General features: G+C 42.3%; 1 protein-coding gene across 7 annotated transcripts in view; it reads right to left on the bottom strand.

The window, feature by feature from the left end:
* The window catches only part of nav3 (neuron navigator 3), a 136,951-nt gene that overhangs the window by 110,420 nt on the left and 12,693 nt on the right, over nt 1–13,838 (bottom strand). For all 7 annotated transcript variants that reach the window (XM_080051313.1, XM_080051312.1, XM_080051311.1 and 4 more), the window contains exons 3-4: nt 7,723–7,795; nt 1,267–1,441 (exon numbers count right to left, since the gene is read on the bottom strand). In XM_080051313.1, coding sequence (XP_079907439.1) covers nt 1,267–1,441; nt 7,723–7,795 — 248 coding nt within the window. The remainder of the gene's footprint in view (nt 1–1,266; nt 1,442–7,722; nt 7,796–13,838) is intronic.

Below are 13,838 nucleotides of genomic sequence, written 5' to 3' on the forward strand. Positions count from 1 at the left end.
AACAAAACGTAATAAAGTCATATTCCAGCTAAAAAAAATACCACTTAGATTACTGCAGAAACAAACAAAAAAGGGCCAATTTGTTGATAACAGGTCATAAATTAACTATAAAAAACATTTAAAAAAGTAACCAATATGTTCACAGGTGAGCTGACTATAGCTCCCTGGAAGGTGAATAGCCCTGGCCTGCATGGCTTCACATCGGTCAGGATGAAAGAAAAAGGGGACAGGGCTCGTCAATGGGAGTTCCATTAGAGAAGCAATGGTAACAATTGAACTAAAAATGTATTCATTTCCTTTTAGGGCCCCAAAAAGTTCACTACTCCTCAACACTGACAAAGCATGTCTTCATATAATATTAACTCCCTCATGACCTTTCACACATAACCAACCTACAAATAAAAAAAAGGGACAGATCACCATTGGTTGGTAACATACATTAAAGCTGGGGTATGTGATTTCTGATTGGTCAAAATTAACATGAGCTGTACACTTTGACCAATCAGAGCGAGGCTCCGATTCTCTGTTCTTATTGGCTGTTGGGACTGTCCATTCACTTTGGCACGACGTTCTTGGTGTAGAGTGTATCAGGGAGGGACCATAGGGGAGGGACCAAAGAGAACAAGTGGAGCGGTTGAGGTATTTGGATTCGAATCTCTATCCCAACTGTCATTTTCTCCCCAAATCCTCCACCCCAGCTTTTAAGTAATCTACAGTCAAAGCAAGGCTAGCTCTTTCCCCCTGCTTGCAGTATTTATGCTGGGTGTATCTTTACATGTAACAGACAGATACAAGAGCAGAATCAATCTTCTAATTTACTCCTAACCAGAGAGTGAATGAGCCTATTTCCCATACAATCTTTGGCTGTTGACTGCATCACAGACATAAATCTAATGTGACTTGTCTGCAGTCAGCCAGCTTGACTCTGCCCTGTCAAGACGTCCTAATGTAGCTGACGCGGCGAACGCCCTAATGAGAAACATTTTCCATGAAGGCTGTTTCTCATATTCGACACCATGTGAGAGGCGGTCATAATATCCATCAAGTTCCTGTTTACCAAAGCTCTAACTGGACCTAATTAAGCACCCCGAAAGCCATAAATCAGCCGCCCCCTCTACTCCAGCACGGATCCTTAAAAAAAATATGTGGTTCGCTAATGCAAAGCAGTGACATTGGCTTTGCTTCTGTGACCTCTGGGCTACCTCTGTCCCCAAATGAGACCCGAAAACCAACACCCAGCTTCTGTAATACAACAGTGTGACGTACCTGGACTGCATCTCTTGTGTCTTGAGGCTGCCTGCAGGCGGTGCGGTGCTGCTGGTCTGCTGGCTTAGCTCCACCAGCGACTGGTAGTACTGCTGCTGTTGCTGCTGCTGCTGCTTGTAACGCGACAGTATGAAGAAAAGGCCCAGGATGCTCTTTAGGTTGCCATTCCTGATCTCTGGATGAGCACAAAAACAGAAAGGAAAAATTGTATTGTGAGCTTCTACTGCTTTTATGCTGTGGCACTTATCATTGCTCTTCCAGCATCATATTAATTCATCGGCGTACAGTGATATACAGCTTCTTCTGGCCTCCGGTAGAACAATTGCATTTGTATTGGCAGAAAGTCAAAATAGCGAAAGGGCTTTTGTTTTTCATTCGTCTAGAAACAAAAGCAGTGTTCCGTGACGCCGACAGTTATTTTTTTTCCAGACCATTTACTGTATCTTTCAAACACCGTAAAGTGAACATATGTCGAATTTTTTTTTTTAAAAGACACTTGGGGATCAAGTGCAGCTGTCGTGTGTGGAAAGTGCAAGAGTTTTACAAGAGTAATTATACACTGGCTTTAAATTAAGTAGATATTATTGTGGGAGCAGAGTTATAACATTTACAGCTCGGAGTGACTAAATTGTATTCAGCATGAAGCAACACTTACTCTGTATAAGGAATAGCGAGAAGAAGACATTGATATAGATCCAGACTAAAGCATCTTCTCTCAAACTCGAGCTATAACACACAGCTGGTTCAGTTAGGAGTGAAGCACTGCATGGGAACTTGTGGACTGGCGTTTAACTGGCCAAAAATGCCAAAAATATACAACAGGAACTTCAGTAACAGTTCTGTTTTTGACATGAAATGAGGAAGTGATGAGTGTGTTTACAGTTGCGGCTGGTACAGTGGTGGCATGATGGCTGCAGAAGTGACACATTTCTGCATATTGATAAAGGTCCTTCACTATCTAAATGACAGCTAAAGAGAAATAAGATAGATAACAGCAGCACAGATGAGGGCAAAAGTAGAATGAAATAGAATAATCCAAAGGATATTAATATTGGACATGCTCTCAAAGTACGTTAGAGTGATGTATGACAATTTAAGAGATCGTGTTCCTGTTTTGGGTATTAGAGTTCCAAAAAACTGCAACTCTGCAGATAAAGTTACCATTTAAATACGCTGAGCTGACAAATGCCTAATCAATGACTACCTTTGTCTGGAGTGTTAATCTTATCCTTAACAGTTCCTGAAGTTCATCCCAGACAAAACTCTCAACTAATGCACTCCTCAGAGACTCCTTCACACACACAGCCAAGAGGGGATTCAGCAGCCACATAGGAGGAGGCGGAGGAATTGATCACTGCGACTGACGCACCCATTTGTGAAATGGACTTTTCATATCAAATCCCTCAGTGAGAGTTGGCACACAGAGGCACGGTAAAGGAGAGCCGCGGCTGACACAGGGTTTTTAGACTGCATTTTTCAATATGGTGAGGCTCAAACATTCTCCCCCCCTCAGTCATCCATGGCTGTGCTGTTCGGGAGACTGTGAACGTTGGAAATTAATCTCTTGGAGGTGTTTTCCAATTTTCTTACACCCAGAGGCAGTAATTTATACTGGGCACTCGCAGAGAGTGTGAACAGCGGTGTGTTTTCTGTGCTTTGGGGACAAACACTCTCAGAGTCAGCCGACCAAAGAGCCGCTGTGGACTGAAACCTGTGGCCACTAGAGAGTAATAGAACCGATAATGATGAGGACATGCTGAAGAATAGTACTTCATCAAGAGTTGCCCTCAAGGTCAGGGTTGGCTATTGAGCAGAGTGCATTATGTCTAACTTAAGTAAACTTTAGAAAGTTTGCACAAGGTTTAAATGATCAAACAGACACATTTGGTAACTGTCCTGGGTTCCCAGACACTGCTTTATTCTCTTTAATTGGAAACATTTTTCTGCATCATGCCCCACAAAAGCACAGTACCAGCTATCGTGATGAGTGCCTCGAGATGGGTCCTTCTGTTACCTGATCTTCAAACCCTATCTTGGAGGTACTTGTGTCAAAATCTGTTATCAGTATTGCCTGCGACCAGCCAATTATGCGCTCGATGTGTTGGTTGGTATGGTCTCTCTCTTTCACTAGAGAACATAATAACAGTTTCCTAAAGTTAGAGTAAGGAGACTCTGGTCTTGATACCATCTCATGAGTGAGAGTTCAACCATGATATAGCTATTCTAACATCTCTCCATCCATTAGCTTGTCCTCTGTTGCCATTTTACACATGTAGCCCATTTAGAAAGGTTTGCTGAATCCATGTTGTGGCTCTTTGGCAGGATGCATGGTGAGAATTGCATGAACTTGATGCTGGAGACCTGAGGTTGTGTCCCATATGTGGTTAGGGTGAGGCAACTAAAAGCACTTGGTTATGGTTGGGTAAAAGTTGTGGTCATGGTTGGATATTGAAAATGTCAACTCAGTGATACAGTCAAATTACATTACATCCCTAATGTTGCACATATGTTCAAAATAGTCATTTGATCATAATGTTGATATAAGAAGAAATTATTATCTGCAGTTGTAAAGCAGGATGAATTTAGTCGTAGAGTATGCAAGAAAAGTCACTTTCAGAAGTTACTACTGTAGGCTACCGTCTCTGCCCAAACTACAAGCACTATTACTGGTACCATCAACATTACAGTACCTTATGGACCTTTTCATCTGAGAATAATATACAGAGATACAGTATGAAAACTTTTTTTCACACATTTGATAAAGTATGATAACTTTTTTCACACATTTTTTGCTTAAGTATCAGCTGTCTACAGCTCCGCTTGTCATCTGGCCAAAGCTCCATAAGTGTGTCTGCTGAAATTTTATCGTAAAACTCTCACAAGGTGTCACCTTTCGCCCTCTATTTTTGTTGCACCAGTGTTGAGAGATGTTGTAATTGGGAAAAGGATAGCTGGATGTCGTGAGACAGCAAAAGGGCATTGGGAAATCTCCCATTAGACATTTTATGTCAGAAATACGCAGCCTTTTCATCAGCTGAAAGCATGAGGGCTGTTGCTGCTCTGGAGCAGCGCGGAAGATAAGTGTTTTTGCTTGGCCAAGGTTCAGTGAAAACGCTCCTTTGCTCCTGGAGGCCTTTTAAGTGGTTGACGTGGTTTCATTCAATCCTTTTTTCCCTTCCTATTTGTAGAGGTAAGTTATTTCATGAGTCACAGAGGACTTTGGAAGAGGTGAAGCCAAGGTTCTAGCACGGTTGGGTGATACAAAGAAGAAGACCAATTCTGTGCGAGCATTTTAGGACAATATATTCCATTTTGCCCAATTAATCCGCCCTTTTTGGGTTTAATCCTCACACAATGCATGTCCAGGTAAAGTCTCTCTTTCCAGTTCCGCAGCTGGTTATGTCTTTGATTCTGCTGCTGCCCTCTGTTTCTTTGTGGAAGCTTAGTTTTAATTCCTTTGTTTGACTTTCATTTATATCTTAGTTCCCAATTAAGTTTTAAATGATTATTTCAACAGTTTTGTTTCCCAGCACAGTTCTTATTATGCAGTCAGCCACACAGAAGAGGCGATACTCTAAACTGTAGTTTAAAGCCTTACCCTCGCAGCCTAGGCCTCACCCTCTGGTCAGGGAACAAGTGTGTGTACCCTTTGCTGACCGAGCACAGATGAGTCTTTAAGTGGACTAATGAAATCAGACCTATTCTCTTTTTAAATGCACCCACCGAGATCAATCAGTATGGACTTTATTGTGGTTAGCAGGTCATACTATAGGTTGCCAGCTAGCACTGCAACCAATAAGAGCCTGTTCCGCTATGGCCTCAGCTGCAGAAACCCGGCAGTGGAAGGAGGCTTTAATGACCTGTTGTAAGGACCCCTCACTGTAACCCATTATAAACTGCAGGAAACGTGTGTTTGGGAGCTTTACACCTATTATGAAAGGCAGCTACCTGTGGACAGAACTTCCTGTGGATAATTATCACATTTCAAGTACCATACTAAAGTTTTTTTCTGCGTGGTTTTAATTACATTTTCGTGCCAAGAGGTCAAGCTTTGTTTTGAGTTTGACTGGCTTTATTATATATGATAACGTCCACAGACACACCACTGGCTCTGCTGTACTTGAAGAAAAAGAGCAGTGTTTGGGACCGACGGCATGTTTAAAATGGAAATGTTAATATGTTGATGTGTATCAAGTAAATTGTTTAACATGGTCAATATTTTAGCTTAATATTAGCATGCTAACATACACTTATTAACGATAAACAGAAAGTACAGTTAAACTTGAGGGGGATGTCATTACTTATTGGCAATAAACCACATAGGTTAGTATAGGACATATTTAAAATCTGACCTGATGATAGCACTAGATAAAATGTTCATGTAAATAATTATTCAAATTCATCCATTGTTGAGATATTTTATGACCCCAAATATCTACCTCATGGTGGACCTTGAGGTAAAGCATAAAGGATCACCAATTAGGATTCATCATCAGGGGGCATAGAATGTCTGCTTGAAATTCCACTCATATTCACCTATAGGAACTTCATCAACAGTAGTTATTGAGGTTTGAACATTCTTAATTTTTTAATGGTTAAGATTCTTACGATCTGGATTTTGAACACATGCCCTCTTGTTAAAGTGCCACAATGTCACTGTCATACTTTTCTGTAGCAATATTCTTTTTTCAGTTTCATTGACAAAACGAAAACCTTGAGCGTCTTGTTTTTATGATGGCCTATAACCTCCCCTAGCGGAAATGTCTGAGGGCGAACCATAACTCTCTTTAACACCATGAGTTTTTTCCGGAACTCCGGTTTACAGCCTCCCACCACTGAGATGCAAGGGGAGGCTGTAGTAGGCTGTCTCTGGAAGGGAAAATTCTGTACCTATATGCACATCAAACATTCCTGTTCACTGTAAACCCATACCTTGTAAAACGATATTTAAGAAGGCATATGCCAGGCAACAGAATATGGAATTGCCTTGGCTGATTCATTTAGACATGAGAGGGCAGGCATCACCATTTATTTCAAATCGAAAAACACAAACCGACAGAGGAAGCCTCGAGAATAAGGCCGATACAAGGGAGAGAGATGGACCGAGCGACGGGAGTGATGAAACGCAACAGCAATAGACAGAGTAACCCAATAGCCTATATATTTACAGACCCACTTTGAAATTCCAGGTCTAGTGAGTCACTTTGCTGCTTTTAGTGCTGTCGTTGGGGAGGGGGGGGGGGGGGGTGGGGCGCAGAATTTAGAGCTGTCGGTCAGTGTGTCAGTTCTGTCAGACTATTTCTGCTGCCAGAGAGGTCAAGGGCATACTCACCTCTTTAATGTTTAAAGGAGAGCAGAAACAACATGGGGTCTGAGCAGACACAGGGTCAAAAACAACAGCTGGAGTCATTATCTGCTAGAATAACTGCGACGTGGATGTAGGTGTGAGGCTATAGAAAAAGCCTAATCAGAGAGAATGAGTTGAGGGTTTCTTCAACCAAACAGTTATCACAGTGATCACTAGAAATCAATGAAAAGTTCACAATTTCAAGATAGTTGGATTTCACAGGACATCAACAATTGGTTCTTCAGATTGGGGCACCTACTACATTCTAAAAGGTACGGTGTGGAATAGTGGAGTATTTAGCGGCATCTAGTGGTGAGATTCTAGATAGCAACGCCCACTTCCTTACCCCTCCCTTTCGGAGAATGTACAGACGCTACACTGGCCCTCAAGGATAAAAAGTTAGTTACTTAAGATGGCATCATCCACCACTGCCTCAAGTCTTTCCACGATATCAAGTGATGAGTTGAAGATGTTTTTAGACACCCACTATATATAAAAACATGTAAAGCCTTTTACAGACTGAAGTTGGATTCATTTACATGTGCCATCTTGAGTTCCCTGACCAGAGTCAAAAAGTGTGTGTAAAACTAAATCATAACACATGGTTTGGGGCTTAACTGTAGTGTTAACCCTGGCCTTGTGTGAGGCAATATTAGCTTATCATTCAATTTGGCAAGCAGTCGCTCAGTACAGAGCACTGCTGTAGTCCTGGCTGTCATATAAGATGTGTACCGTATGTCCTGATGGTCGGGAGGCAAATCCCTCGCTGGGTTTTTTTTATCCTACCACAATCCCCCCTTGATGCCCTAATGATTGCCTACGCTGCCATGGTGAAAGCCAGAGATGGGGAAACTATCATGATACCAATGTGGTAAATTCCATTGCTGTGAAGTATGATAGTACATCTTGGAAAATAGGTTTTGAACAGTTTTTCAGAGATCTGAAATGGGAAGCTACCCGCAGAAGGTTGGTCGAAGCTGATGCCAAACTCATTTTCAAGGTCCAGAGATTAGAAAAAACAACAGGGGAGATCCCACTTCGGCTGCTCCGCCGAGTCAATTAAGAGTTTTTATCAGGCCTTGGATAGGCGTATTGTTCATTCTTCTTACCTTCTGCTGAGAGCCCTTGTACATTCACTCCTCTGGCGTCCAGGAAACTGAGGCAGGCGTCCACATTCTCGATCTGTGGGGAAGACGGCAGACGGTTAACACAGACGACGACACACACACACACACACACACACACACACACACACACACACAGCAAGAATGTCACAATACTTAACATTCAATGAGCCTAAATGTCCCGCAGGAGGGGGGGGGGGGGGGGGGGGCTAAGAGGACAAGGGGCCATCAGCGTTATTACCCATAAAGCACCTCATTGTGTGGTCCCCGACCCCCATGTCTGACATGCTGACTGCAGTGTATCACCACCTACGGGCGCAGTCTGCCTTGGCATGTCACACACACACACACACACACACACACACACACACACACACACACACACACACACACACACACACACACACACACACACACTCCCAAGCATGTATGGGTACTCAGTCACAGCAAATTTACATGCACCCACGCAGGCAATATGTATCAGTGTGTGGGTCAGTGTGGTCCCGCTCGAGGCCTTTCACAACACAGTCATCAACCTTGGCAAACTGGTATCAGTTTCACAAAGGGCCCACTAAGTTGAAGTTATTGCCGGTATTTTTGCATTCCTCCTGGCTAGCGGGTGGCTTCATTAGCATGCAGTGGCCAGCCGCCAAACCCCCCCCTCAGGAGGTCTGTTATGACGAGGTCAAAGGTCGGCACGCTCTGCTTCGGCGCCGTGTGCCAAGGCCACGCAAAGGGCAGGCCGGGCCAGGCAGCCAGACGTCAAGCAGGCAATGATGATTCATGAGCTGTGGATCCCCTCGGTTCTCTAAAGCTCTCTGTCTTACTCAGTTCCCCTGTATCACTAGAAATCAGAATAATGAGTCGTATCCGCACAGAGGCCATGTGGATATTTAGCCATTCCTCTCGAAGTCCCGCTGAGCTGAACAACCCTCACTTTGTCTTCCATGGCTTAATTAAAGGGGCACTATGGAACTTTCAGAAAAAGAATTTCAAGATACATTGCTACCCATTCAACTATATGCAACATGTAACGTACATTGTATCGTAAATGTTACATAGAGGACCTTTAATGTATAATTCTATGACATTTGACCAAACAGATCTAACAGTCCTGTCTTAAAGGTACAGATAGCATGAACAATAGAAGGTATATACTTTTTTTTTGGATTGAGGTCACAAAAAACAGAGGGATATAAATTAATGTTTGCTCCAGTTGTTTATGACCCCTGGATTAGTTGTGTTTGATCTGAGATGAACCTGACGCAGCTTCACTTGTAAATAGCTGGAAGATGCATAGAAGTCGCTTTTACCAAATTATTTTACGATCAAAACAAATCATTTGACATTGTTTCCTTGCATTCAACATGATCAATGCCTTACATGTCCTCCTTTGATCTTATATTTTACAGCAACATTGTACAGTGAGAATTGCGATACTGTACATACACATGCAACTACTTTTATTTCTGGAATGTATTATGTATAATGGGTAGTTAACCCAAATTTATAAAAGAAAAGGAAAAAGACAAACACTCATTAGTGCTATCTAGGCATGTAGACTGTGAATTGAGGTTTGGGATTAAGGGGCTCACCAAGTTAAAAAAGTATCTAACAAAAAAATCAGCAACATTCAAGGAAGACAGAGCAGCAGCACCATCATGGATCAAGCTAGTTTGCTCAAGGGCACCTCAAGCAGTTGTTGAAGAAAAACCCCGACCTCCCTGTCACTTTCTCTCCACAGAAGGATGTGTTTACACTGGTTGTATCAACAGGGAGTCCCTTGGGACAAGCAGTCACACACAGAGCCTCTCCATCTGCCTGACACAGCTCGCAGCCTCCCACACATCCCCCTTGGCAGGCACCAAACTCCCTCTCTCATGTGGGCACCCATACTCTTTTCAAACACGCTGCAAACACAGACACACGTGTGGCCGGGTGCTATAGCTCGTTTGATTAACCCGCAACAAACTCTCAGAAGTTTGCATGCGTGTGGAGAGACATGTGCTAAGCAGCATTCGTATATGCTCATTAGTTTAGTTTTAATTAGATTGACCAAGGACGATATTTGGTTGTTCAGTGTTCTGAAAGTCATCCAAAATGAACCGCCTATAGGCTCACATGATATGTAATCAGTTATATTTGCATGATAATAGCCCATTTTGACGGAAGGACAAGTTAATTATGCTTATTCAGATTCATATTTGTACAAGCTTAGAATGCATATAGCTTAGCTATAGCATTTTGCATCTGTTCCACAGGCACTGTGTGTGTCCATGTGTGTGTTTGAAGGCTGGTTAAATTGCTAGTAAAGACCAAAGGAGTGAACTCATTAACACACAGTAAATCTAGTTTAGTTAGAGACAGATCTCTGTCTATTTTATAGGAGTACCGGCACCGCTGTTGAAACCCTTCTCCAAGCCCTCCAAACACTGACACTCCAACAAGAAACTCTGAGGCTTTTTAGTCGAAACCGCTGTTTGTTTTGAGTCGGCATATTAACGCTGAAATGACGTACACAATCGGAATAATGATTGAAGGCGTTGATGACGGCTTGGGGCATTAATGTTCCGCGGGGTTCTGGCGATGTTAAACTGCTAGTTTGGTGGGGCGGTTTGGGCTTTTGCGGCATCCTTTAACAGCTCCTCGAGAAACCGACATCATTTATTTTTCCGACGCATGCAGGCTGGCATCAGACGGATCCACAGAAGCCATTAAAAGCAATTTGGAAAAGGGGGCCATTTTGATGAGGCACACTTTGCCCCAATCATGAAGCACTTAGAGCAGGAGAAGGGCTTTGAGGAGTGACGGGAGTGGAACAGGCGCAACATGTAACTGTGGGGAAGGAAACCTGTCACTAAGGCTTGGAGAATTATGAAGAGGGGCTGTTAAGTTTCTGTGATTATCAATTTCAATTAAGCTAGGTGTCGTTCACAGAGCCACACTGCAAATCAAAATATCACGTTCCAACTCGCACAGAGCACAGTGGAGAAATACTTGTACCATGTCTGGGGAGATTTGTGCTGAGTGCAAAACCGCATTCCCTGCTTCAACCTGTCACACTCTTCCTGGACAAGTTAGCATGAGAACCATCTACTAAGGAAGTTCTGGCTGAACGCTTTAAAAACACCATGTGAGAGTAGGGTATGATGTGAATTCTTCGTCAACCTGCTATTTCCAAGGTTAAGAATGCACCTGTTTTTGACCATAATAGATTAAGCATCAAAGGTGTTTTTGAAAGTTGTTGCTGACAAGAGCAGTGTATTAATAATGTATTTGTCTTTAATGCTGTTTTTCTCTTTTCCTTTTTGAGGTTGTCTTTCTTCCACTAAAAGACTAGCGTGAACCCTTGTCCTTTTGTACTTTTAAAAGTTCATGGAAAAAGGTCACATGTTCTTTTTTAATAAGTGACTCACCCTTTTTCTCTGAGTGCAATTTCATTTTACATTTTGACAAACATTGGGTGAATCTCAACAGCATAATGATTGTATTTCCACGGGAATTGGATGCATTTCGATTCTCTTTCCGCTCCTGGTTAAAAGGTGAGACTTGGTTGGACCCAAAATGAGACACTGGCTGCATCTGCGGGTTTTCATCTTAATTTCCCATGGTCCCTCCCATGGTCCCTCCTTGACCATGAAAAGTTTGTGGGGGCGCATTGGGCCCCTCGAAAGATATCAAGTGACTGATGACTGATGACAGGAATTGGAAAGTGTTATCCCTTTTAGATGCAAAAGTCAACTACAAATGGGCCAACACCTTAGTTACCACTTCCTAAAGGACAGAAAAATAAAACCTCCTCGAAGACATGGACTGGAAAACCAGGCGTTAGCGCTTTATAGCCTATAATTGAAGGGTTTCATCCCAAAATGCTACATCTCCACTGGAAAATACATGCCACCTTAAATCCCCAAGTAAGTATTTTAAAAACACATATGACTTGGAGCTTCACGAAAAAGCTATTCCGTGAGTAAAGGCTTGGGATGACTCAAGTTGACTCACAGTTTTTCTTTCCAATCTGTTTCACTTTCAAACCGGTGATTATTTTCTGAACACTGTCAACGTTTATTAACTTATTTTTTAACACCTACATTGAATGATGTTATATGATCCTGTCCGTGTGGTTGGAACCTGAATGGTTGGCTTCAGGGATAGTCACCAGAGACCGTGGGATGTTTGTGTTCCTCAAGAATACCAAAGAGGTGACTAGCTTTTGTTTGTAGCATCTCTTAAGACTTTTGACTTAAGGCAGAAATCAAACTCTACTGATGAGTCTGGGGAAGACAGATAAATCAAATCAAAATTCTTCATGTAGAAACCACTGTGCATTGGTTTTAATCTCCCCATAGATCAAAATCCATACCAGCTAAATTCGACAAAAATTACATTTTGTCTCGGTAGCCTCTATCAAAGTCAACTCTCGTATTCCATTAACCGCACATGGCAGAACGTTGCGAAGATGAATACACACACTTTTTGTACCTATTAAGTCCTGTTGGCACTTGAAACCTAATGAGGCATCACTCATGCTGAGGCGACACATCGCTGGGAGGCTTTTTACAGCCAGGATATATTTGATTAATCAGTGCCGCCGGCCCGGGCTGAGCTGCTTTAAAAAGCAAAAGATTTACATGCAGACAACGTCAAGTCTCTGTGCTCAATGCAGTGAGTTGTGGTCAGAAAGGTTTTGAAAACGGAAGGTGATATTTGTATGTTTGTTTTTCTTAGGAATAGCTAAGACCTGAAGCACATGCCAGGTCTGCCCTGTCAGAATGTGAAGCACCTCAGCCTTCCTTTTACTGAACAAACCACTTATTTCATGGCCAAACACCTCTGTATCAACTCTTGGGGTTGAGACAATTGTGCTTCCACTAGTCTAGTCCCAAACAAGCCATTGATTCCTCTTCCACCCTCTGCCTTAGACAGCTACTGACAGACAATGAATCAAAGTGGATCAAAGTAGACAGAGCTTTGGAGCAGCTAGTGGGCAGAGGGGAGGCTGGGTTAAAAGATCTGGTTTCATAATCCAGGGATTGTCGCTCATCTTGTCAAAACCCAAAATAAAAAAACAAATAAGTTCTCATCCGGCGTCGGCTGTAGAAACGCTCTTATGCAATATTGATCACGGTGGCAGTCCCCATCATCCATTGCCCTGACTAATATATTTCATATTTAATAGCTGTCGATATTTTATTTTAAAACCCATGGTAATTGCTCATTTTAAGAGTGTAAACATCACACTGAACCTTGTACATTCAGATTTATCTGGTTCTGGTTGACAAAGTCAATGTTTGCATTCATTGCAGCCTAAATGTTATGATACTGTCCACCATAAAACTGCCTCTAACGCAACAAACCCAAACGAAAATGATTCAATTCAAGTAGCCGACGCTTCAGAGACCAAACAAGCTACTAGCTGATATTCATCACACCATACCTCATATTCATGTAAATGAAACAATCAATTTCTTTAAGGATTTCTATTGCTGTGACATTCCTGGTTCCTTCTTTCTTTACGGTACTCGCTCAGTCAGCATATAAACACACATGATGTATAATCAACAGGATCTGCACGGCAGCACAGGCCTACAGTATATCAGTGGAAGTCTCAATTATATATGGTGGTTCGGTTTCAAATGTTTACAGCATCAAATAGCTTGGAAGACCTCCATGTGGCTTTGTGCATCTGCTGCACAGAGAGTGTGTTCACATGTGTCTGTAAGCTGTGTGTGAAGGGTGGCAGAGAGAGAGAGAGAGACGGGGAGACACAGACAGTCAAACAAAGATGTTTTATGGATGACAAAGCCTAACGAGTCACCTCATTCATCTCTGAATAAATCTCTCTAAATCCTTTCACACTGCTCGAGTCAGATCTCATTATCCCGTCTGTTGATGATGCCATCTCAAGAAAATAGCAAGATGATGCAGAGCACACGCACATATTGCTTTTGTTGTTTTATTTCATCCGTCTCCGTTTATATATCTGTTCTCATATTCATTTCCTTTCAATTTGCATGCATTATTGTCTGACTAACAGTAGTATTATGTGTAATTCTACAACAGAACATGTATGGAAGAACAATAGCAACCTTTTAGCATTA

Source organism: Ammodytes marinus (assembly GCF_949987685.1).
Source record: "Ammodytes marinus genome assembly, chromosome: 22".
In the NCBI taxonomy this organism is placed as follows: Eukaryota; Metazoa; Chordata; class Actinopteri; order Uranoscopiformes; family Ammodytidae; genus Ammodytes; species Ammodytes marinus.